Source organism: Terrapene carolina, unplaced genomic scaffold, assembly GCF_002925995.2.
Source record: "Terrapene carolina triunguis isolate 2854851 unplaced genomic scaffold, T_m_triunguis-2.0 Scaffold33891, whole genome shotgun sequence".
Lineage (NCBI taxonomy): Eukaryota > Metazoa > Chordata > Testudines > Emydidae > Terrapene > Terrapene triunguis.
In genome coordinates this window covers 7,234,810-7,258,878 of record NW_020698242.1, presented here as the reverse complement: position 1 = coordinate 7,258,878, position 24,069 = coordinate 7,234,810, and the positions used below count along the sequence as shown (strand labels likewise).

Here is a 24,069-nt window from a genome sequence, read left to right as displayed (position 1 = left end):
ACCTTAAAGTCTATGAGTCTATGAGACTGGGACTCAGAAGACTTGGGTTCTATTCCTGGCCCTACTACTGACTTGCTGGGTGACCCTGGGCAAATCACTCCTCTTCTCTGTGCCTCAGTTTTTCCAACTGTAAAATGGTGATAACGTTCCTGGTAAAGCACTTTAAAATCTACTGCTGAAAAGCATTATACAAGAGAGTCATTCCTCCTTGCCTTCAGCTGACAATATCAACATACAAACTTTTGTTTTATAGCAATGCAATGATACTCACTCGCTAGCAACTTAAAAGGTGAACAATTTTTCTCTTTCCAACTTTAAAATATATGATAAAATCCTGCAGCAAATTGTTTAGGTACTATAAACTTATGGGGGTGGGGGACAGGCATGTGAGAGTGGTTCTTCAAAAAGGGCAATACGATCAACAAAAATGTTACCTTGGCACTGTTATGCCGTACAAGTTTCATGCAGCAGTACGAGCAATTATAGGTAACAGATTCAGCAAAACTCTCCTCATTCAAATGACTTACTAGCTTACAAGAAGAGCTTTGATTTCTTTAGCTGAAATAGACTATGAAGCTGTTGGAAAGGAGAAATGCTCCTCACAGGATTGCACACAGCATTACAGGGGTTGTGTCCAATACTGTATAGTAAAAGCACATGGTCAGCACTTTGCTGGCTTCCATCACAGATTTGAAATAAAACCAAGTCACGACAATGGGTAGTCATTACAGACTTATGGCTTTTCCTTTCAGCACGAGAAAGGGTTGTAAGTAGTCAGCTTCCTATGAGGGCAATACACATTTGGCTTACCTACCTACCCCCTGCAGTGGATAAAATAGGCTTCACTTCCCAAACTATTGGTTACGGTGTTTTGCTTGCTGTTAAAACAATTGCTACATCCCACCCCAGCAATAGCAATCGTTCAGCAGGGGGCGAATGTATTATGTATACGCACATAGGCACACATAAAATGATGCAAAGATCCAGCAAATACTTACTCACGTGAGTAACTTTATGCACGCAAGTATTTCTATTACGCTTGAAGTTTTATTCCTGCGAGTAAGCAATTGCAGGATCTGAGCCATAGGTCGTATAGTACTTTAGGATCCTTCAGAATGAAAGATACTACGTAAATGTAAAATCATTATATAATTAGGTAAGATGTCAGTAATAAAATAATTAAAATGTGGAAATCTTAATTACACACAAAGGGTGTAATCCTGGCCCCTCGGAAGTCAGAGGGATTTTTACCATCAATTTCAACGGAGCAAGGATTTCACCATCTGTGTGCAATATGACCAATATGAAATTGTTATTTAGCATCCTTCTGCCTGAATCTCTGGTTCCTGTAAAATATTTGCACTTGAACGCTATACTGCATTCAGCTTGGAAATCAACTTACAGGTAGATGGCTTGGATTTTCCATAAAAATGTAATTTCACAGTAATACAGAGTGAGAAAAAGCAGTGTTTCTAGTTAAACGTGCCCAAGATAAATCAGAAAGGGTGTCTGCCCAGCCATAGAACCACTTTCTCTGTGACAAATATATTTAGCTCATGGTGGGCACCGATCAGAATGCCGGGGGAGCGACTTTTAATCATTGTTGGAAACAGACATCAAAAGGAAACCAAGGCTGCACCCCAGATATAGAAATAAACCTCATTGTACTCCCGGTTTCAAAAAGAGGCTCTGGTTTCCTTATTAGGCATCAAAAATAGCCATGTTTGCAGCTAATGGCTTGCTGTCATCAAGATTCCTTATAGTAACTACCGAGTGAGGAAATTCCTTTCTATTCATGTGTCAGAAAGCATCAACTTTAATCCATTGTTGAAGTCAGATATTACTCAGTGCAGGCCTGGGCTGTTTAAACAGGAGTACGTCACTTGATTGATAAATTATTGGCTCCCAACTAGAATTCATGCCCCGGAGGAATCCAGAAAGGGGTGTGGCAGGAGGGAGAAGAAGAGCCGTCCTCACAACACTTTGTTTGTCAGTCCCCTTCTGCTCTGTTCCTGGTTCTGATTCTGCTCCCAACCAGGATTTTCTCCTTGATTCAGCATGCCCGGGATCTGCCACGAGTGAGCTCATCGAATGCCGTCAGCCCGTTTGGATCTCATCTCTATTCTTTGAAGTGACTCATTTAAGGAACTGGTTTTTTACAAACACGTAAAGCAAAAAATAGTTATTTTAACTTGCACCCCCAGCCTAGCCCCCAAAGCATTTCATAAAATCATAGACTTTAAGGTCAGAAGGGACCATTATGATCATCTAGTCTGACGTCCTGCACAACACAGGCCACAGAATCTCACCCACCCACTCCTGTAACAAACCCCTAACCCAGGGGTCGGCAACGTTTGGCACGTAGCTCGCCAGGGTAAGCACCCTGGCGGGCCGGGACAGTTTATTTACCTGCTGACGCGGCAGGTTCGGCCAATCGCGGCCCCCACTCGCCGTGGTTCGCCGTCTGGGCCAATGGTGGCGGCGAGAAGTGGAGCGGGCGAGGGATGTGCTGGCCGCAGCTTCCCGCGCCCCCATTGGCCCGGGATGGCGAACCGCGGCCAGTGGGGGCCGCGATCGCCCGAACCTGCCGTGTCAGCAGGTAAATAATCTGGCCTGGCCCGCCAGGGTGCTTACCCTGGCGAGCCGCGTGCCAAACGTTGCTGACCCCTGCCCTAACCTATGTCTGAGTTATTGAAGTCCTCAAATTGTGGTTTAAAGACCTCAAGACCATTTGCCATGGAATCTCTCAAATCCTGGGCCAGACCTCGGGATGGCCTAAAGGGAGTTTAGGGCTGCCTTAAGGAAGGAAGGAAGTGAGGAATCCCCTGTCAAAGAAGAACCCTCAGCAGGCGAAGCCAGCCCTAAGCCACCACCAGCATACATGGTGTTCTGGGGCAGGAAGGGCCAGAACACGAAGCTTTCCAGCCACGACCACTAGCAGAACAGGTATTTGAGCACCCCTGTCTGCTACAATGTAAGCTACAGCAGCCTGAGGGCTGATCTAATCTGTTCCCCTAGGATTAGGGACTGGAAAGGTGGGGTAAAATCACGCATGTCCCCTCCTCCTCCCCAGGTGCTCTGGCTCACCTGCAGATCTAGCCCATGGTCTGTTTCACTTTTGGATATGAAGATGCTAGAACATGAGAGCAACATACGCGTATGAACTGGAGAAACCATGATGCTATATCCTAATTTTTTACTCATATTTGCTCCCCTCCCACACATAAAGGAGAGAAGCATGATTAAGGAATATCCCTTCTACACAGGCACCCCATCTATTTAAAGCACTGGGCTACATTACTTCTGAAGTGGAGGTGGGGGAAGGTGTGTACAAGTTTTATCGATCCTGAGCTGTATTGATAGGATGCACTTCAGTGCTTCAATCCCAAAGCATTGGTATAGTCTAATCCTTTAAATATTATCTTCTGGAAATTCTTTTGTAAAGATTTCTTTTTATGAATGAATGTACCATCACCAGCTCTATTAATTTCATCCCCTCTTCTGTAGATCCGTTGTTTCTACTGCTTGAATGAGATGGATTTTATTTTAATTCTTTCTAATGACCAGATACATTTCCTAGTGCACCTATTCCAATAACATTGTACTTTCAGGAAAATTAACAGTGACAGCAATGGATAAAATCATGTTTTGTTTATATTTCAGGTACTAAACAGCTGCTGCTGGATATTGCTACCAGATGTTCTAGAATTATATGCAACATTATGCTCAATTTTAACTTTTACAAAATTACATGCTAATAAAAGATGACACAGCGATAGTCAATGATTTATGAAAGGAAAAGCCATTAAGTTCCTTTTAAGCTTCACACCCTACTACCTCAAATAACTTGCCATTATATACCACTGAACAGATGCAATGTCTGTCCCATTTTGAGAATTCAGTGCTACCAATATACAAATTGTAGATCCATATGCCTTTTATTCTAGCAGCCTCATGCACATCTGTACCTCTTAACCTGAATACATGCAGACTGTTCATTACATGGTTAAATTACCGGCAAGACAAAGGAAGTCTATAGGTTTTAAATGGTTCTTGTAAGGTCCCTCTTTCCCTTCTCGCTAGCGAGTATGTACACAGCGAAGACATTTTATCGTTTTCAATCACATTAGCGGTGTTTTGAATCTAAATGCCAGGATGATTAAGTAACAGTATGTATAAAATGTTGCTATATTACTTTCAATTCCACTTAGGCACCTTGCTTTGTGAATCATTTAGAATATTGAAGAGCTTGCTTTCTACAATGAAGCTGTATACCCCAGTGGCAATCGTAAACTATTTTGTTCAATTCTCCCAATTAAAGTCACAAAGCACCAGACAGTGGCCAAGCTAGCAAACAGCCTTTCCCATACACAGGCACAATAAACATAACTAACATGAAATGGGAGTGACAGCCACTAATTATAGAACAAGAACGGTCTTGGATTTGTGTGTGCCGCCGAAGCCAGTCACAAACGTAGCAAATCAGAATGGCTCCTTTCAATCGTCTAACAAAGAAACATACATTAAAGGAGATGCACAATAATTTGAAAAAGTTCTGATAAATCTGCTGTCAGGAGAGCAAGTGAAATATTGATCCTGATTCTCCTCTCACTTACAGTGCCATAAGGTCCTCATTCCGCAACACACTTAAGCACATATAGCTTCAAGAATGGGAGTCATTTATTGGCGTCAACAGGTCTACACGCTTGTTTAGGTAGCTTGCTGAATCAGTGCCTAAGCCAGGAATAACTCCAGGGAAGTTAATGGAGTTATACTGTGTAAAACTGACGCAAGAGAGGCGCATCAAACCAATTATCTACTCAAGCCGGCTCCAACTTGATTTCATAGTAAATTCAGAAAATGCTTAGCTGCAAGAGTTAAAAATGTATTTGCGCCCTCTCACAAAGCTATGATCCGGTGAGCAATCAACCCTCCACTTCCCCACCCCCCAACACACACACCTATCTACCAGACACAGTTATAAATAACTCCAAATCCGCAGTTGGTGTATATCAGCATAACTCCACTGGAGCAACTAGTGCTATGGCAATTTACACAGGCCAAGGATTTGGCCATGGTTATTTAACTGTTCAGGATTCTAGTGGGCATCCTTGCACAGCACAGCTCCTCCAACTAATCATGCTAGAGGTAACTGCATCTTAAGTGTGTGGTTTTAAATTGAATAATATTACCATTAATAACAGTGCCTAATTAAGACATCTATAATGTTTTTAATGAGAAAAATTGAAAGTCCTTCTGGAATTTTTCCAGTGAAATTAATTCTGAGGACTTTAGACATTATTACAAGTAATGTAACAGGAATTAAAATTAGGTCTAAATTAGAACGTGTCACTTTATTAAAAAAAAAAAAACTTTGCTCTGTAGATCTGTGTAGTGTATTTTCTCCTTTCTTCACACAGTTCTGTCTTGCAGTGCTCTACCACTGATCAGTGACAGTGCAAAATTAGTTTTCTAGTCTGCTCTAAATTACGCTGTGTACAGCTATATTGTATCCGATGCATCTCTTGGGTTTGCAGCTTCTTTGACACTTTGCTTTTTCTTTCCATCTGTTTTTAAACATTTTCTGATCAGTATCCTCCTGGGAATAGGGACTCCCAGGATCTAAGATGTGACTTGCCATGTAGCTCATGTAGGCCCAGATCCTTTCAACTCTTTCTCACGTGACCAATGTCTCCAATGAGCAATCCCTTTGAGAGACTGCACCCATAAGTGGAACTGCTCATGTGAGTAAGGATCACAGGATCTGGCCTGCAAAAAACTGTACACTAAAGCTAAGTACAGAAAAGCCAAGACACATGGTTCAGAATGGTGCTGTCTCTTGAATAACTTCAAATAGCATCAAAGGCCAGCAGACCTGACAATGAACCTTAATTTGTATTTCTAAAACGCCAGTCCTGTAAACACCTTTCTCCAAGCACATACTCGATTTACTTTGCCGTGTTCCTTGTTCACAACATCAATGACACTTCGACTTTACTTTCACTGGGCTCCCAAAACTTACAGCACTTGAATGCTGGAGGACAAAGCTGGTTACTTCGGAGACCGCTACGTACTGCCATGAGGAGAAATTCCGCCGCTGCATTGTGAGGGGGCTCATTTGAGCACTTTTTCCATCCCAAACCACATGAGTTTGTACCTGTCCCAAGAGACAAATTTAAAGGGTTCCAAAATCTCAACGTGAAAACTCAGTGCCAGGTTTCACTCGGTTATCATGTCAAAAGAGCGAGAACCTGACTTTTGTACAGTTTGGAAACAAAACCATAATTCAGCCCAAAACTCATCTGAAGGACTTGTGATGGATAATGTTGTGATGGATAATGTTTAAGTTTGAAGTTAGTAACAGAACAGGAGAGTTACATGCCACCTGCGCTCTTTGGGTCAGATCCCCATCTGATGTAAGTTGTTTAAGGATCAACCCCTTGGTATCTGGCATATTAGGCTATGCCTATCCTATATCGGAGGCAAATACAGTCTGGTCTTATCCTTCTGCTGTTAAATGCTTTTGACCACACCTTTTATTTTTCAGTTGTGCCAATCAGCTATCAAAGCACAAATGCTTCCCTCCTCAAAATTCACTCCTCCTTCGAAACCCAGCTATGAATCACCAACCCATCATGTCTTAGAACAGAACCAATGTGTGTTTTGTGGGGGCTGGCCAATTAGATTGCAAGTCCTTGAGGACAGGGAGAACTGTGCTTGTCAGTGCTTGAGAGAATATTTTGAATGAGGCTGCTGCTTATTACTATTAGAATTATAACAGCAAGGTCATCCAGACAGATGCATAGACCCCTAAAGAGCTCTAGTTTGGCTTGCTCTCTTTCAGCTCTAAGTTGGCTTACAAAATGGGTTCTAGCTTAATTGAATCGTAAGGATGCCTCAGATAATGGGATTTTATTTTATCTGCCATTAAGTGAATAAGCATAAAGAGCAGAAAGTGTAAATAAAGTGCTTGAATGTATTACTACCATTTAACGCTAATATGCGTTTTGTGTTTATTTTTAAATAAACCATATTGCCATCACTGTTCTAAAAAACATTCTGTCAAACTAATGGCAAAGTTTAGAACTCCACCATTCCTATTCAAGGCCTTGCAGCTTTTTATGCTACATGCTAGCTAATATAAAGAGGCCTAAGGACAAAAAATGCTAATATTGAACTAACATATGGATATGGTTGTCATTAATGCAAATGTATGCTTAAATTATGTAACTTTTTAATTGGACAATATTACTTTGTTCCTTACTCTGATACTTCACATGTATGAGTGTGATGGAATGTATTCAAATGACTATAGCACTTTACTTAAACTACTAGGTTTAGCCTCTGGCGCGAACTGCGCTACAAACAATAATCTAGTTGCTCATTTAGCCATGTGGTCAACTACAGATTAATTATTTGATCTGAGATGTAATATAGGAACATCTAATGGAGGAGAAATGGCATTCGGATACACATCAGCTAGTTTTACCAGATAATTTTCCTGTTATAGTAATACAATATTTTCACAGAACGTTCGTAGGGCACACCATATGGGAGAATAGCACTTGAGTGAGGGATACGTGGCAGGGATGTGTGTGGCAGTAAAGGGAAGGAAATGACTACAGCCAGGCAGAGGACAGCTATTCCATTCTGCAGAAGATTTTAAGAATTCAATGAACCCGTTTCACTCCAATTTGGAACCAAAACTAAATAGCTGAAAATTCTCTGCAAAACGGAATTGCCGTTTTCTGCAAAATAGAATTGCCGTTCTCTGCCCAGCTCTACTGGGAGCTTGGGTGCAGGCTGGCTAATGGGCTGCACCAGAGCCAGGGACCCTTGGAGTCCTGGGAGCCCCATCTCCATGGCAGTCTGCCAGATAAATGATTTGTGCCTCCTCAAGCTCCCCCCCACTCAAGAAAATTACTTTTCTAGATTAATGCCCTTTAAAATAGTACTTTGTACTCTATATGGGACTTCTCATTATTAGATTTCAAAGTACTTTATAGATGGGGAAATTGAGGCAAGAGAATTATATTTATGGCTTGTCTATACAGAGCAGCAATGTGTGCACTAAAGGCAGGCCTAGATTAACCAATGTGCACTCAGTGCACTTGTACAGGGCCCCTCACCTCAGGAGACCCCCCGACTTCTGGAAACAAAAAATCTGAGTGGTGATGCAGCTCCATGCAATGCCACTCACTCGCAACGCCGCTCACTCAAATTTGTTCTGGCCATCCCGCTGACAGCGGGGTGGCCAAGCCAAACCTGAGCAGCACTGCAATACTGTATACCGGGTTGCGATGACGCTCATGTGGCTGAGGGACGGGGGAAAGGGAGTCAGGGCACAATTTCCATGGTGCCAAGGGGCTCAAAATTCTTTCATCCAGCAATGACTACAGGGGTGTGATTTTTAAAGCTCACAAATGTGTTGCACATTAGTTGGTCTATGTAGACCCCACTGGTGTGCACTAAAGGTTCCCTAGTGTACTTTAATGTAGTATTGTTTGAAACAGCGCTAGGTTAAAGCACACTGGGGAATCTTTATTGTGCCCCAGCAGGATCTACAAAGACTAATTAACGTGCCAAATGTTAATTCACTCTAGAACTCACACCCATGAAAGGCACGTTACCCCGTTGTGCAGACAAACTCTAAGATGTAAAACACCGTGGGGGCAGAGGCCATCCTTTCATTCTGAGTTTGTACCACAGCTAGCAAAATGGGGTTCTGGTGCATGACTGGTCCACAAAACTATAGCTGCCCCTTTAAGAATCACACCATTAGCCTACAGTGTGCTAAGTCACATTGGTAAAAGGGGATGGTTCTAAGCAGCTCTTGTAGGAGCCAATTATTTCTATGTGGCTCCTTATGTATTACTGTCACATTCTGTAACGTCAAGTAAGTAGTGAATATTCCTTATAGCCAAAGAGAGGCTAATTCTTTCAAAGCACAGTCAGTCTTTCAAGAGTCTGGATGAACTATTATTTGCTTATGTCTATGAATATTGCAGGGCACCTCCCATGGAATCTATGTTCAACACTTTATTGAATTGGCAGCCTTCGGCACTGTCACTGGCACATGATGTGAGCCAGGCAAGTTTCAAAACATTCCCATAACAGGCATAGCCGGCCTGAAAATATCTCTGCCACTCTAGGGAGATGAGTGATTCCTTTGGAAAAGATTTCTGGAACTGTAAGCTAATGAATCACTAACAGCTTTGAAGTAAACACTGTGTGTTGCAAAAGACTGTCTAGCGCTGTGACCCTGAAGAAAATATGTTGACAGTGCTTCGGTAAATACTCAAAAAAATCAAGCAGCTCAAGGCGGATGAGGTTATAAAGAGAGAAAAGAAGTTTAGGATGTTCTCACACTGGTTCTCTTTACAGTAACTCCTCACTTAACTTCCTCCCGCTTAATGTTGTTTCAAAGTTATGTCGCTGCTCAATTAGGGAACATGCTCATTTAAAGTTGTGCAATGCTCCCTTATAATGTCGTTTGGCTGCCTGCTCTGTCCACTGCTTGTAAGATTCTGTGGAAGAGCAGCGACTTTACAAGGGAGCATTGCACAAGTTCCTCTTCTCCGCCTCCTTCCCCTCCCTCCCAGCACTTCCCCCACTGCCAAACAGCTGTTTGGCGGCGCTTAGGACTTTCTGGGAGGGAGGGGGAGGAATGGAGATGCAGCGCTTCCCCGCTGCTCCCCCTCTCTCCCAGAAAGTCCTAAGAATGAAGCGCTGGGAGGGAGAGGAGTGGGGAAGTGCCGCGTCTCCGCTCCTGCCCCTCCCTCCCGGAAAGTCCTAAGCGCCGCCCAACAGCTGTTGGGCGGCGCTTAGGACTTTCGGGGAGGGGAGGGGGAGGAGCAGGGATGCAGCGTGCTCCGGAGAGGAGGTGGAGTGGGGGTGGGAAGAGGTGGGCCTGGAGTGGAGCAGGGACGGGAAGAGGCAGGCCTGGAGCATCCCCGGGCAAGGTCGGCGCCTGTTCTTCTCTGGGGAAGCTGCGGCTGTGAAGGTGCTTCCTAGCGTCCTTGTCTGCAGCGGGCTGTGCCTGTATGGGGGTAAGCCAGGGGCACTTCCCAACTACAGTACAGTACAGTACTGTACAGTATATAATGTCTTTTGTCAGCCTAAAAAAAATTTCCTTGGAACCTAACCCCCTGCATTTACATTAAATCTTATGGGAAAATTGGATTCGTTTAACATTGTTTCACTTAAAGTTGTTTGCAGAGGTGCTTCCTTCCTGAAGTACAGTGATCAGAATTGACTGCCTTCATATTTAAATCTCTTGGAAGCTTGCAGAAATTAATACACTGTAGGAATGTTTGGTCCCAATACACCAACCCTATCTGCCAGGAAGCCTGCACAGTCTTCATATTATAGCTGGTGACAAGGAATGGTTGACTCAAAACCTGGAAATTCCAAGTGGTGGGGAAAACGTACATTGCCTTACGATTCAGATTCGTGGGGAAATGATGCAACCCAAGGAAACGCTGCATTCTGCTATCAAGTGAAAAAGGTCTTGGTCCCGGGGCGATCTCTTGAGTAAGATTAAGTGTTGTCGATGCTTGAGATAGTTGGTGGCAAGGTGAGAATCTCAGCTTTCATTTAAAAACAGTTTCTGGGTAGTGATAGTTACAGAAAAGAGCTTGAAACCATGAACCCCAAAGGTGCAAAACCCAGAAGGCAAAGAAAAGGACCCTATGTTGATTGTGGCTGAGTTTTTATTTGATCATGATTTTAAGCCAATCTCAGGATATTTGGGAGCTTGACTCGTGGTTTTGGGGGTTTTTTTTTGTTTTTTGATTCCCTGGCGTTGGCAGTATCAATCTCATTTCTAAGGAGTCTAAACATAGAATAAAAAGGATGGGGAATTAGTTTCTGGCCACTAATATTGCTACCTGCTCAAACTGTTGAGAAGCCACGAACTACTGGTGGGGGGGAAATGAAAGGACACACTCTCCTTATTTAAGCAGATTGTTTCAGATTCGCTGTTGGTGAAATTCACTCACCTCTAGAGACATAAGCAGAGTAGCTGCCCCGGAGTTGGTGGGGCTCTTCTTTCCCGCTGCATTGACCTCGAATAGGCCAGCACACAGAGGGAAGACTGAGCCAAGGAGAGGCTAAGGATTCCCAATTACACAACTCCTGTACCTAAAACCTCAGAAGGGCAGCAGCCTCTCTTTCAGCACATAGCCTGGAACAGTGGCTGTGGAAGGGCGGAGGGGCAGCCGCACCCCCCTTGGACACAGAAAGCATGCTCTGGCTTTGTGCAGGGAGAGGGGAAAGTCACTCTATACACAGAGAGTTCGCTGCATGACACTGCATCTAGCCTGGCACAAAATGCAGCGTGCAGCAAGAGACGTGCTGCGTGTACTTTTGCTGCTGCTTTCTAAGAGGTTAGAACAGGATGAAAGAGCTTGGAAAGAGACAAGTTTAGATTGGGGAGGGGGGTGGATCTGTAGTTACATTTTGTGTCCTACCAACCCAAAACTCCTTTACATCCATTTAACACACAACCCTATAGGTGAAGTTAGCACACACTCCATAGACAGAATAGACAAGGCCTTTGCCTCTGTACTGACACTACTGATCCATGAAACCAGCTGCGGTAGAGATTATCTTTGAGATTCAGACCCCCCCAGTCCCCATCCATTAGCAAATGGACCAAGACCCACCACAAAGACAACCATGAACTGGTAATGTCTCTTTGACACTGTGGTCCTGAACTACATTCCAACCAGTGACCTGGAGAAATCAGAGTCAGTGGACTTGATTCCTCCCCACCTTGTGGTTTGTTGGGTCATTTACACACAATGGGTGTAACACACAAATCTGAATGTTTGCATGATGAGCCAAAGTGCAAAGCAGTGGAAGCAGGGCAGTGTTTCCTTATCACCAGTCCCCTGTGCTACCCAGTCTCTTGGGACAGAAATTCTAAGGAACGGCGCCTTGTTTGTAGATCTGGCTACAGCATAAACGGCGATGTAACTAACCAATATTTCAATTGTTTCTTGGCAATAGTAGAAAAGGTCAAATATATTTGAACTCTGCTGTGTTCTCTCTTTTTTATTGGCACTTAAACTCTAGCACAGCAAGATGAATCAGACGAGTCACAAGCAAATTCTGCAAAAACTCAGTCTCAAGAGCAAGTTAATAGTTTATAAGTTGCATGCCTGGACTGTAATTTGTTTTTAATACAGCTCAACTCCGGACAAAACTAAAAGCCTTGAAGAGAGGCAGTCACAGTGCTCAGCTTGCCAAAAGCCAGATCTCTTTTTCCATTCCTCCTCTTTGCGCTTTAAGCTGGCCTTTCAGAAATGGCAACCAAGGAAGGGAAGAGGGTTAGGCGAAGGACTGATTTACGAGTGAAGTTACTGGGTCCAGGTCACACAAATGGGGCCTTCAGGCCCAGACTCAAAGCAGACCCTCTACACAACCCTAAAATAATCTGCTTCCAATCTCAGCCACCTTAAAATGCCCACTGTACCTGACACCACCCACCGGTAACCATTGGGTCTGCTCCTCTCTTGAGAGCCCACCTCTCAAAGACTATGATCTCCCAACTGGCTCCGGTCCTTTCCCCGCCTTCTCACTTCCACCAGGGTTATATCTACTTATCATACATGCTGTGTGTGGTACAAAGCCTGCCACTGCCTGCTAGTCTCTTGGGTGGGCTAGTGATGGTTTCACCACAGCAAGCCAGAGACCCCCTGGCTAGTGACTGACAGATGGGGGCACACAGCATTAAAGGAGCTGCAACCTCCACCACCCGTCTCAACGAAGTCTGATTTAGCTTCTTATCCTATCCCCAACTTGTCCCTTCCTGTTCTCTCCTCCACTCCCTGTGGCCCTGCCCTGCAGGGAGGTTATTTCCTCTGCAGCTGCAACAAGTTCTCCGAAGCATTGCTAGGGTGAGATTTATGCCCATGCACACAAAGGTTTCAAAGCAGCAGGCAGAGATAAATATTGTCCATTAATACATAGGGCAAATGATAATGAAAAACACCAAACCATAATATATAGAAGTGAAAAAAAGTACATTCCTTCGCTGGGAAGTTAATAAATGTTGGAAGCCAGGGAACAGATAGTTTATAAGGGATAAAATTTCCTGCCTCTATCATCCCTCAGTGCATTGATGCTTGCACATAAAATCGCTGGGATAACGCACTGATGTTTCTTATTGCAAACTCCAGTTCAGATTTGAATCTAGTCCCAGCACAAGGGAAATGAATCTGTTCGTGTAAACAAATAGGTAGATCCCCTGCTGGGATTTACCTGTATTCATTCACATGCATCAGGGCCAGACTATGTCCTGTACTCTCATCTCAATGTGGACCAGTGAGGTCCAGCAAGGATGAAAGGGGCTATTTTCCCACCTGCCAGTGGCCTCACCAAAATTACAGGGCGTTCAATTCCACTTTGTTTTCTCCTTTCTGATTTGGTGCGTAAGAGTTTAACCTTCTTTCTCACATTCCCACGTCAGCACAAGAAAAGGAATGTATATTCAACAACTATGTCAACAAGAAAATTATTACTAAATCATATATTGGTACTCTTGACTTTCCAGGAGCTCAAGAACTTTAAACCATTAATGGTATAGTCACAAGACTTAGCACAAAGTCTTGCCTGCAAAATCCACTTTACTGTAGGTGCAGCCAAAATACTGGAATAGTTTGGTAGAAAATAAAAGAGGTGAGTTTGAGCCACAAGGCTCAGATCTGAACTTTCCAAAGTTCCCGGGTATTTGGACTCAGGCTTTAGTTGGGGACGCATCTCTAACATCTATACTTCCCAAAGAAAATGAGAGCGACTCCCATGAAATCTGCTATTCACTTTTCTCCTTGCAAAGCTGCTGGTATCTGTGGTAACAGGAAAAAAGGTCTTCAAATAATAGTAAATAGCCTTTTGATCACAGTTATAATGAAAAACAAAGCAGAAAAGCATGAGATTAAATCACTGTGATCTGTATTTGTGAACCAAAGGTCAGATTTGCCAGCCATATTAGCAAAATGCTATTATTTGACACCGAAGTAATTCTAGCAAATCTGCAGGTTAGATACCAAAAATAACTAATAGCTGTAGACAGTACTAAGAGAATCTGACTTTCCTCAAATATATCTGTTTTTCTTGCTGTACGGAGAACTCATCTTCCAAGTAAAATAGCAATACATTCCAAACATAGAGTCTGAGCAAAAACCAAAGCTCAAGGAAGTCAATGAAAGTCTTTCTACTGACTTCAATGGACTTTTGGTCAAGTCTATCTCCACCTGAGACATACACAGGATGAATTATTCCTTGCAAACAGGTCAGTTCTTCAGTTGCTAGGAGTGGTGGAGGTAGGTTTAGAGTTGATAACACACAGAAGAACTACCTGACCTTCCTGTGGCCTGCAAAATGAGGCAGAAAATTTAAAGATGATTTCTGATGCTTCTGGCTTCCAGTCAGGCTGGAGATAACACAAGGGCAGCTTCTCTTGTTGTATGTTGGCACATCCGCTTCAGATCCTGGCTGGAACCCATAAGTGCAGAGATACACAAAAATGAAAACTAGTGAAGAATAAAAGTTGGAAGAACAGTTTGGGTTCGGTTCAATTTGAGCTCTAGGCAAAGGATCAAGTCAGTCTCTACTTTATCCAAACTGGTTCAGCCATTCATAATGAATGTATGTGTTTAGCTCCCATTAACAGTCATTAAGAAACAGGTTATATGTATTTGGAAGGAGGAAAAAAGGCACAAAATAAAACTTTTGAGAAGCAAATGGAAGAAAACTGAATCCTCATCTGAAACACACATCAGGCATAGGAAGAGATAATCATTTAAGGTGGCCTTTCTAAAATCTTTAGCTCTGAATTTTCCATGCCAGTCCACAAATTAACTACAAAAAGGCATAGTTAGGGGTCCTTGAATTTGAGTGCTAATCTCAGCTGTGACAGACTCCCTCAGTGGCCTAGGGCAACTCACTTAACCTAAATGATATCTGAGTGTATCACGTGTTCATTTATACCTAGAACAGCAGATCTCTAGGGTATATGTGTGGTAATGACAATGAAAAGTTCCCTTGTTAATAGCTCCTACTGTACACCAAATGCAAAATGGCATCAGCTGAATGGGTAATACTTTGGCCAGTCAGGACTGATTATAATTTAAAAAAAGCATAGCAGACTTTTTAAAAAATGTGTACCTTAACTAGCTTATGATCGACCTAGAAAAGGAATTTATTCTGGGCTTCAGCCAATCAGAAGTAATCTTTGGTCACTACAATGAACTGTCACTACTGAATCAACCTCCAGAAGTAAAAACGACAGCAGCCTACATCATTAGTCAACTAATATAATAGTGCTAAAGTCAATGGAACAGGCAGACGGCAAAGCCAGTTTCCCACTTCAAAATAATGTTGCCTGTCATCTCTCAGCATTTATTTTAGGGAAGTGAGGATACATTCATTGTTGTTTGCAAGGTGCTCAGATAGCATGGGAACAGGAGCCATATAAGTACTCCAGTGGATGCATAATGGAAATATGTAATGTTGATAGTAATCACGCTTTGTAAACACAGTGGGCCAGCATCTCAGCTGGGGTAAATTGGTCTTGCTCCGTTAATTACAGTGTAGTCAATGGAGTGATCCCAAGTTACACCAGCTGAGAATCTGGCCCAGCATCATTAACAGAAATGGTTGTTGCTAAGTTTAAGAGACATGTGATGCGGAAAGTCACCTCCACTAAATAACAGCTTATTCGCAGATCATAGCTGTCTGCCCCCACCCTGTTCCGGATACAACGGGGGTGGCTATGAAAGTGACACCTGAAAGGCTGCCTCTCTTTGACACACTGCAATAATCAATATCCCTACTGTGCAGAATATTGAAATTCCTGTGTTGTTCGTCGACTGAACACATCCCACAAATAGGGTAAGTGGATTTAAAACTAAAGATTGTTCTGCTCTTTTCTTTTATTAAAGTGTCACGATTAGAACAGCAGCATAAAATAAAGAGTCAGCACAGCAAACTAAGAGCATGTCAGACCACTATCCATCTCATAACAGAAGCATTTCAAATATACATCCCCTCATTTATGATCATTATTAGGGTTCATTCTGACACCCTTGCTAACCCCGAGGAGTACCTTACTGCCTAGTAAGGTACTACTGAAAATGTGTAAAGGGTGATAGAATCCAGCCCTGGGTGTTTTTGTATTCAAACCACCAAAATCTGTACATTGATAGGTTAATAAGGCTCTTGGTATTCAAAAAGCAGAGTTTATGGAGTTCAGAGCATCAGCTAGTTCCATCAGTTCATCAATTATGAGAACACAAGACATTTTAGGAAGAGGGAAAAGCCACTTGGCTCCAGCCCTCCTGTACTACTGTGATATAAACGTCCCCCTAGACAGACAGATGCCTGTTTCACAAATCTCATCCCTTTACTTTTAGCCACAGCCGTCAATCCCTCCCTCACATATGTAAATTTCCAGGAGGACCTGTTTCAGCAGGTGCCACCTGTGTCTCTTTCAACACATGTAAGGCCACTGATTCTGTCTCTGCAAGCAGTTAACCTGTCCATGGTTACATTTGGCTAGTAGCCTAGCCAAATCAATCAACATGACAGCTGAAAACTCGGACCCCACTGGGCAGAAGAGTCAAAAAGGTCCCCATTTCCCATTACATGGCTCCTCTGAAGGTCCAGGTTTTTGACTCAGCAAAACCCCAGCCATGAAAATAACAAATGTAATTTGATGGGAAATGCCTATCAAATCCTGATGGCTGAGCCTGTCTCATTGTGCTTAGACATAGGTGCTTAGGATTTCCTGCTTCATCAACGATACAGCGGTGATACGTCCAGTTTTCAGAGCTCCGGATATAGTGGTGCATGGTTCAAAAGGATGTTAGTTTCCCATCGTTTATTTTATCATTTGATAAAATGTGTTCCTTAGGGCCATCCAGAGGGGCTGTCTTTGGGGAGATTCATGCCTACATTCAGATCCAGGAAACCTGCCTGAGGAAAGACACAGGTCCTGCTGCAAACTGGCTTGAGAATGCTGTTCAAGAGCCCCATTTCTTCCCGGAAAACTGTTACGAATGCTAGACTCTGGGAGTATGTGTGCAACTATTGCATTTCAAAGATTGCCACAAGACACTGGGAGAGTTGAAATCACCAGTCTGCTGAGGGGGGGAAAAGCAAGCTTGACAAACGGTAAGTCTTGAACAGCACGCCCCACGTGTGTTGTTTTAGCCAGCCATGTACATTTATATACAATGAGCCAGATTCTCAGCTGATGCACGATGGCATAGCACCTCAGTGGATCTATGCCAATTTCACCAGCAGAGAACCTTGGCCCCATGAATGTGGACAGTGATTTTCACGGTAGTGAAAGCTCTAGTTAAGGTGACATCAGGAGACTGAATTTTCATGCACTCGTAACATTTGTAAAATTTCCCCTGGGGGCTCAATATCCTCCACCTCAGAGAGGTCTTTTCTATTCTGGAAGTTTGATCAAAATCCCTTCTGACATGTTTAAATTATGCAAAGGTGATGTAAAGCAAAGGGGTAATTGTGTATAAAGTAGCCAGCCTGATATTTTCCACAATTTCAGTAAATGTTACAATGCCTTTTTACTCATGCATAATACAGACAGCTGAACATTACAATGGAAAGACCCCCCAATCCTGCAAGTTGTTCCACAATGCCCAATCTCTCCTCTTGTGCAGGCCCCACATCCATGGGATTTATCTGTCTAAGAGAACTTGCAGGACTGGGGCCACTAGCTTCCAGCTTTCCAAGTCCTCACTAGAACTAGCATGATTGTTCTTTTGCACAATAAACAGCTAAAAGCTTTAAGAAATCCAATTTCTCTCTCTGCTCATGCTTGCCAGCAAGTCTCTCTCACATACCCTTAGAGTTATAAATAATTTCCCCATCCCCCACTGTAATGCCTCCCCCTATTTGAAACCCCTTAAAGCTGTTCTGAGGACTGTTTCCAAGAAAATTAATAGTGCAAAATAGAATTGAATATTTGATATGGTAATGAGGGATATGAGTTCACTCCACAAGAAAAGGAATAAGGTTTTCTGAGCAATCAGATTCTTTTGCTAGAAGAGATAACACAATCCATACCACAAGTCTACACTATTATCTCAACAGTAGGCTAAAGTCTGATGACACTATCAATCAATGGTGCTTCATGGAACAGAACAGCATTTGGTGCCTAGCAAGGGAACCAACAATCCTGTATTTTTACATTCTTTTCGTGTGGCATCTAATGTCCTATGACCTCTATCCACTAACAACATTATGGAGGAAGGACAACTAAAGTGACCTGAAATCAGACCACCGGACAGCTAGCTGTATGCTTAGGAACAAGTTCCCCTCTTCGTTGCGCAGGTGACACTCTGTGTTAACTGGAGTGCAGTGATGTAAATGAAAAGAGAATTTGGCCAATAGCATTTATCATGGTGAAGTGGGGGTGGAGGAATCGCCAAGTGGAAATCGGAAGAGGAAACCTGTTATCCTTGCATTTCTGCTTCAAATCCTAGCCTAGAGGAAGAGCCCTTAAGAAAAGCACATATGTCTTACTCTGGCCTAACAGTTCTAAGGCCTGAAGCCAAAATCCTGACAGCAAGAGGGTTGCTGCTGAAGACAAGAAATGCATAAATGAAAAAAAATAAGTCCCTTCACGGGGGGGAGGGAGGGGGGAATTATACCATCACAGCTCTGTTCTCTTCCTCTGCCTTCACATGTTAAAAGGAAGAGAGCCAACTTGTTTGGGCAGTTATAGTCATTCCTGTAGCTAGCTGCACAACACTAAAAGCTCCTGTTCCTTCCGTGGGGCAGCAGTCACTAGAGACTACTTCCCAATGTACTTGTTTTTTATTTGACAAACCAAAATTACTCCAATATTCATTATGCAGTGAGAGGTTGTAAAGTCACCTGTTTGCCACACCAAAAGCACGATGCACAACAGGACTTAGGTGAAAACTAATTTCATCGTCTTATCAATGCCACTAAATGCTTGAATAAACTAGATACATCTCAAATATCTTGCAGAGAAGGAAAGTAAGATCCAGCAATATTTAATGTGCTCTGCTATAGCTGTACCATTTACGACACTACAGATAAAGTTGTAGCAGCATTTCCATTATCAACTGCCACACCATCTCGGCCTGCGATTGTTTCAGATCTCACATGGCCAGAATTGTTGGGTCTGGTCAGATCCTGTGCAAGGGAAAACCCAGAGTTGCTGCAGGTAGCGACATTGATGATTCAGCGGGGGGCATGCTTCCTTCTGAGCCAGTATTAAACCAGTGCCACAGCATGATGCTACAAGGCACTGTATTATTTGGAGGTACCATCGTCGGAGTGAGATGTTAAAAATTCCTTGGCACTGTCCACAGAAGCAGGAGTGTTAGCCCCCTGGGTCATTTTCACACCACGTATAAGCAGCTACAACTCCACTGATTTAAAAAAATAATCCAGATAACATTTGGCATGGAAGAACAAGGCCTTTTTTTAAAGCGACATTTGAAGAAAATTGTCCAATCATTATTGTGCTATCGCATGCAAAAATAAAAGTACTCAACCAGTAAGTTCCGGGTTAAAAGGGTAAAGTCCCAAGTACGACTACATGATACATAACTTTCTCGATGTAGGCCTCTGAAATTATAAGTAACCCTAATTATGCCATCAAATCAGATGCAATAACAAGACAAGAAGGAAATGTTGGAGACTAGAACTTGAGCAAAAATTTTCAAGTTATTTTTACAGAGTTTCTGTTTGCGAATGAGATTCTTCTTCTTTTCCTGCAGCTGCTCAACTTCCAATGCTTTTCAGATATTCCTTTTAACTTTCATGCTGTGCATGGAGCCCTCTTCTGGAGAAATGTGAAAAATAAAGGACAGCTGAATAATTCTTACAGCTGTGTTGGTGTGTACGTATGAAGGATGTGTTCTGGAACTAGCTATTCAATAGATATATTGATAACAATATATGTAGACATCACATTGATTCCTAGAATTCTCAAACACTGTAGCTTCCTTATATTGTAAGCTATAGTAGAACAATTATCTGTATAACCTACTGACAGCCATTTGATGATACGGTTGGTTTCAAACTGATGATAAAGTTGGATTCAATTGTCCATATTTCAATGTAGTACATAGACATGCCAAAGCAACCCCCTTGAAGAATTATATTTTCCTACAAATAAAACTTTTGTATGTAAATTTTAGCAAATATTAGTTTGGGTGAAATTAAGTTTTCTATGTAGGGAGAACTATTTAGCAATCTATAGGTATTTACTCCCGATTGTATTTTTTATGATTAAATGCACAGATGCAAGTTACCAGCAAACCTTCCAAACTTTCACTGTCAGCTTCAGGTTGATTAAATTGTACAGTGCACACATTCCTGCAAAATCTTAAAGATTACCATAAACCGATGGGCTCCTAAGAATAGGTCCTCTTTAGCCACTTAGATAGAGATACTGAGAAACAGTCTTCCTCCATCAAATTATGAGAGACATAAATGATAGTAAAACAATCCCATCAAGTAGACTGTCTTTTGGATAGCAAATTAAAATCCAGTGATCAATCATCTTCCTAATATAGGTTAACCCTCACCAAACAAACCAACTCATAAAGTACACTTGGCCAACGAGGATGACGGTATAATGTCTGGAAAATTGGCTCTTAGCCTGTACTTGTCAACCACTGACTATTTAAAAATGTCAATTTATGTTTTAAAAGACTGATTTTCTTTTATTAATTACTTTTGACCTGAAAAAATAAAAATATAAAACTTTCATCTCTGTACATTTAATATTCTCATGGCCGGGAATGTACTCTGCAGAGTATAGATTTGCTTTGTTTTCCCTCCCCCAAATGTATCCCTTGTTGTTTTGAAATTGAATTATGCTTTTCCTCCACTGTCCCCCAAAAGTATTGCATTTACTGATGTTTATTATATAGAAAGCAGCTTATCAGGATTGATTTTTGCTAGTTCCACTAGCATGAGGTTATAGAAGTAACTGTTGTTACTGCTGTGGAGAAAAAAAAAATACCTAACAAAAATGTGTTACAAACACTACCAGTGCCAGATGGCTACATTTGTTTAATATGTTGTTTCTCCCATTCTTCTGTTTACTCCTCCTGTCACATGAAAGTTCTGTGTGCACGTTGAGTCTAAGAGGATATCTGAACAGCATTTTAATAATTCCCCTTTGCCCTCCCCTCCCACTGTCTGTGTCTCATGTATCGCCAACAATTAATATTTTACCCTGACTATATTCAACAGAACAGGTGTACACTTTCTTATTACCAATTGAACTGATTTCCTAATGAATTCACTTGCTGACATTATAGGTTTTTTTTTTAATCAAGTACATTTTTTTAAAAAAAAAATCACTAGGTAGACTGCCTGCTTAAACCTTCCCATCCTGATAGGAGAGGATGGATCACAGTTTGAACCCCCTTCAACACTGGGTATTATGAAACACTAAGAACTCAGTCCTGTATTATGCTCAACTCTCTGGCCCCAACTCAGCAAATCACTTAAGCAGCTACTTAACTTAAGCATGTGAGCAGCCCCAGTGACTTCAATGGGGCTACTTACGTGCCTAAAGTTAAGCACGTGCTACAGTGGTTTGCAGGATCAGGTGTTCAGCACCTTGCAGGATAGGGCACTAATAGACTATGAAGTGCTTGGCTGACTCTAAAATGCAAGCTCCTTTCTCAACAGGCCATTGGTGGAGTGTTATTGAAAGGGTGCCTTCCTGTTGCTTCTTGACAAAAGAGGACTGTTTGAATAAGAACAGAAGCCTGAGCTGACTAATTTGATGCATTAAAAAAAACCACAGGATGGAAAAGCCTGAAGTCCCAGAGAAAGCAGGGTGAAATGCAGTGGAGATGGCAGTCCTCAAGTCTTGGGTGAGGGTGTCAGCTCAGTGCATGAGCCAGGTTCCCGCTGCAGCGTTGGGTGTTCCCAGACTGCACCCTCTCTGGTTAGCACCTGTTCTCTCCATGATTCAGCCTTTGCTGGCAGCTGACCTTGCCCAGCTGCCTGCCCGTTCAGTCCCAGCCAGCCCTTGAATCTCAGCCCATTCTTGCAACGTCTCCAACCTGACGCCCACGCGGGCACTGCCAGCCAGTCCCAGAGCCTCAGGCCATGCCAGTCGCAGGCAGCAGCATGCCCACGCTCCCATGTGTGCAGCCTCAGCTAGCAGCTTAGCTCGCCGGACCCCCTGCCCATTTACATGCCCATCCAGGCAGCCCATAGAGCCTAGCGTTGTTTATGTGGCCTCCCATAGACACATCGCCAGCATGAGCATTCCTAATGCTCCCATCACCGCCGTATCTTGGCCCCATGGACGTGACCTAGAACAGCAGCATTTACACACAACTTATAAAGAACCAGACTCTGCACCATCCCTCTTCTTCTGCTGTTCCCTTTAAGTGGGACTCTTCTTAGTGCACAGGCAGTCGAACCCACCCATCCGCTCCCTCAAGCAAATTCCCAGCAAGACACCAATTCTCACTTTGTACCGTAGTTTCACCAGCCACCCACATGGGTGCTCCCAGCTGCAGACAGGTTGCACTAGAAGCCAAGCATGCCCACCCTTGAGCCACAGCGTGCATGCACTCAGTTTATCTAGCTGCCTTCTGCTCACAGACCCTCGGCATGCCTCCCCTCAGCAGCAAAGCTTTCCCTGCAATGAGCCCTCACCATTCTCTCTCATTCTGTAAAAGGAAGCTTAAAATCCGTTCAGAGACCGCGGATGCACACACAGACTCAGCATCCCAAGCACGAGCAGTCCAGCACACGCCGGGCTCCTATGGGTTAACAAAGCCGTTCAAGCCCCAAGTCAAAAAGGAATTAACTTTTATCTCAAGGGGAGCCGGCGATGCTTTCCCTCAATGGGAGTTTACAGAGCTACTAGGACAAAATATGTGTTTCACTCCGGACACCAATAAAGAAACCTCAAACATCACACGGTGCTTTCAAAACTAAACATATAAAAGGGGTATGGGGGTGGGGAAGGGGGAAAGAGGGAGAAAGAAACCAAAAGGTAGAGAGAAGAAAGAACTCAGCTAGTGCCTCTGCTTTGAGTGACAGAAGCAGCAGGGCTGGAGCAGCCCCCTGGGTTTCAAGGCTGGGAGTTTTTTCTGCTTTCTGGCAGAGGAGATCTATTACAGTTAATAAGGGGAAAGGCTACATAGTAAGTCACTAACATCGAGTACTATACATGTCAAGAGGTGGAGGGGGGAGCTTCTGCATGCTTTGATTATTTTTCCATCCGCATCTTTTTTCTAGAAAGCAATAAATAAGGTGAGCTGTCTATAACAGACTCTTCTAACCGGCACAAGCCACAGAGGAAAAGGGCATATCAAAGTTGCAGGATTTGATATGACAAAATATTGCTGCTGCTACCGAAACACTTGAAAGATCTCACACACACACTCCCCCTGAAAGGAAAACATTATTACATATCGCAGAGCAAATTTGTTGTAATTGTAAATCAGGGAGATACGAGATTCTACATCCCTGGCAACTGCCTTATAACAGAGATCTTGCCTCCTTCAACAGTAATTCGAGCAACGTATAATTACTCAGAAATCAGACCTGAATCACAAATACTTCCAAATCCAAATGCAGAAGAGAGAAGATGAATGAAAGCAAGAAAAAAAAATCCCATTTCTTACCTGGGATAGTAGAAAGGGCAGAGTAAGTTGAGTTTTGTGCTGCATTTTGCCAGACTAGACGGTACCGGAGGCTTTTTCATTCATGCACTCGGCTGCACTGAGCATATTTTCACTGTGAAACAGCCTTTGAGAAGAGACTCTGCCTTGAGAGCCAGCCAACTTCCCAAATAGATCAGCAGCATCATCACTAAAGCATTGGATAGAGTCTGATGACCAGAACCAATAGCTTTACAAGGATGATTTCTTCACAAAGCATCCCCATTTTGCATCACACATATTGGGCAAGCACCTCTCACAAACACAGCACCTTTAGAAATCATTTGGCTTTGGTGAATGTGTGTGTTTAGTTTCAGTCTTACAAATCATGCTTTATGGATTTCATTAGTATTTT

General features: G+C 42.9%; 1 protein-coding gene across 1 annotated transcript in view; it reads right to left on the bottom strand.

Annotated features, from left to right (window-relative positions):
- Positions 1 to 23,803, bottom strand: part of LOC112106846 (cadherin-13) — a 743,971-nt gene extending 720,168 nt beyond the window's left edge. Inside the window, exon 1 of the mRNA XM_024200308.1 lies at positions 23,679 to 23,803. Coding sequence (XP_024056076.1) covers positions 23,679 to 23,723 — 45 coding nt within the window. The 5' untranslated portion in view covers positions 23,724 to 23,803. The remainder of the gene's footprint in view (positions 1 to 23,678) is intronic.
- Positions 23,804 to 24,069: the final 266 nt, after the last annotated feature.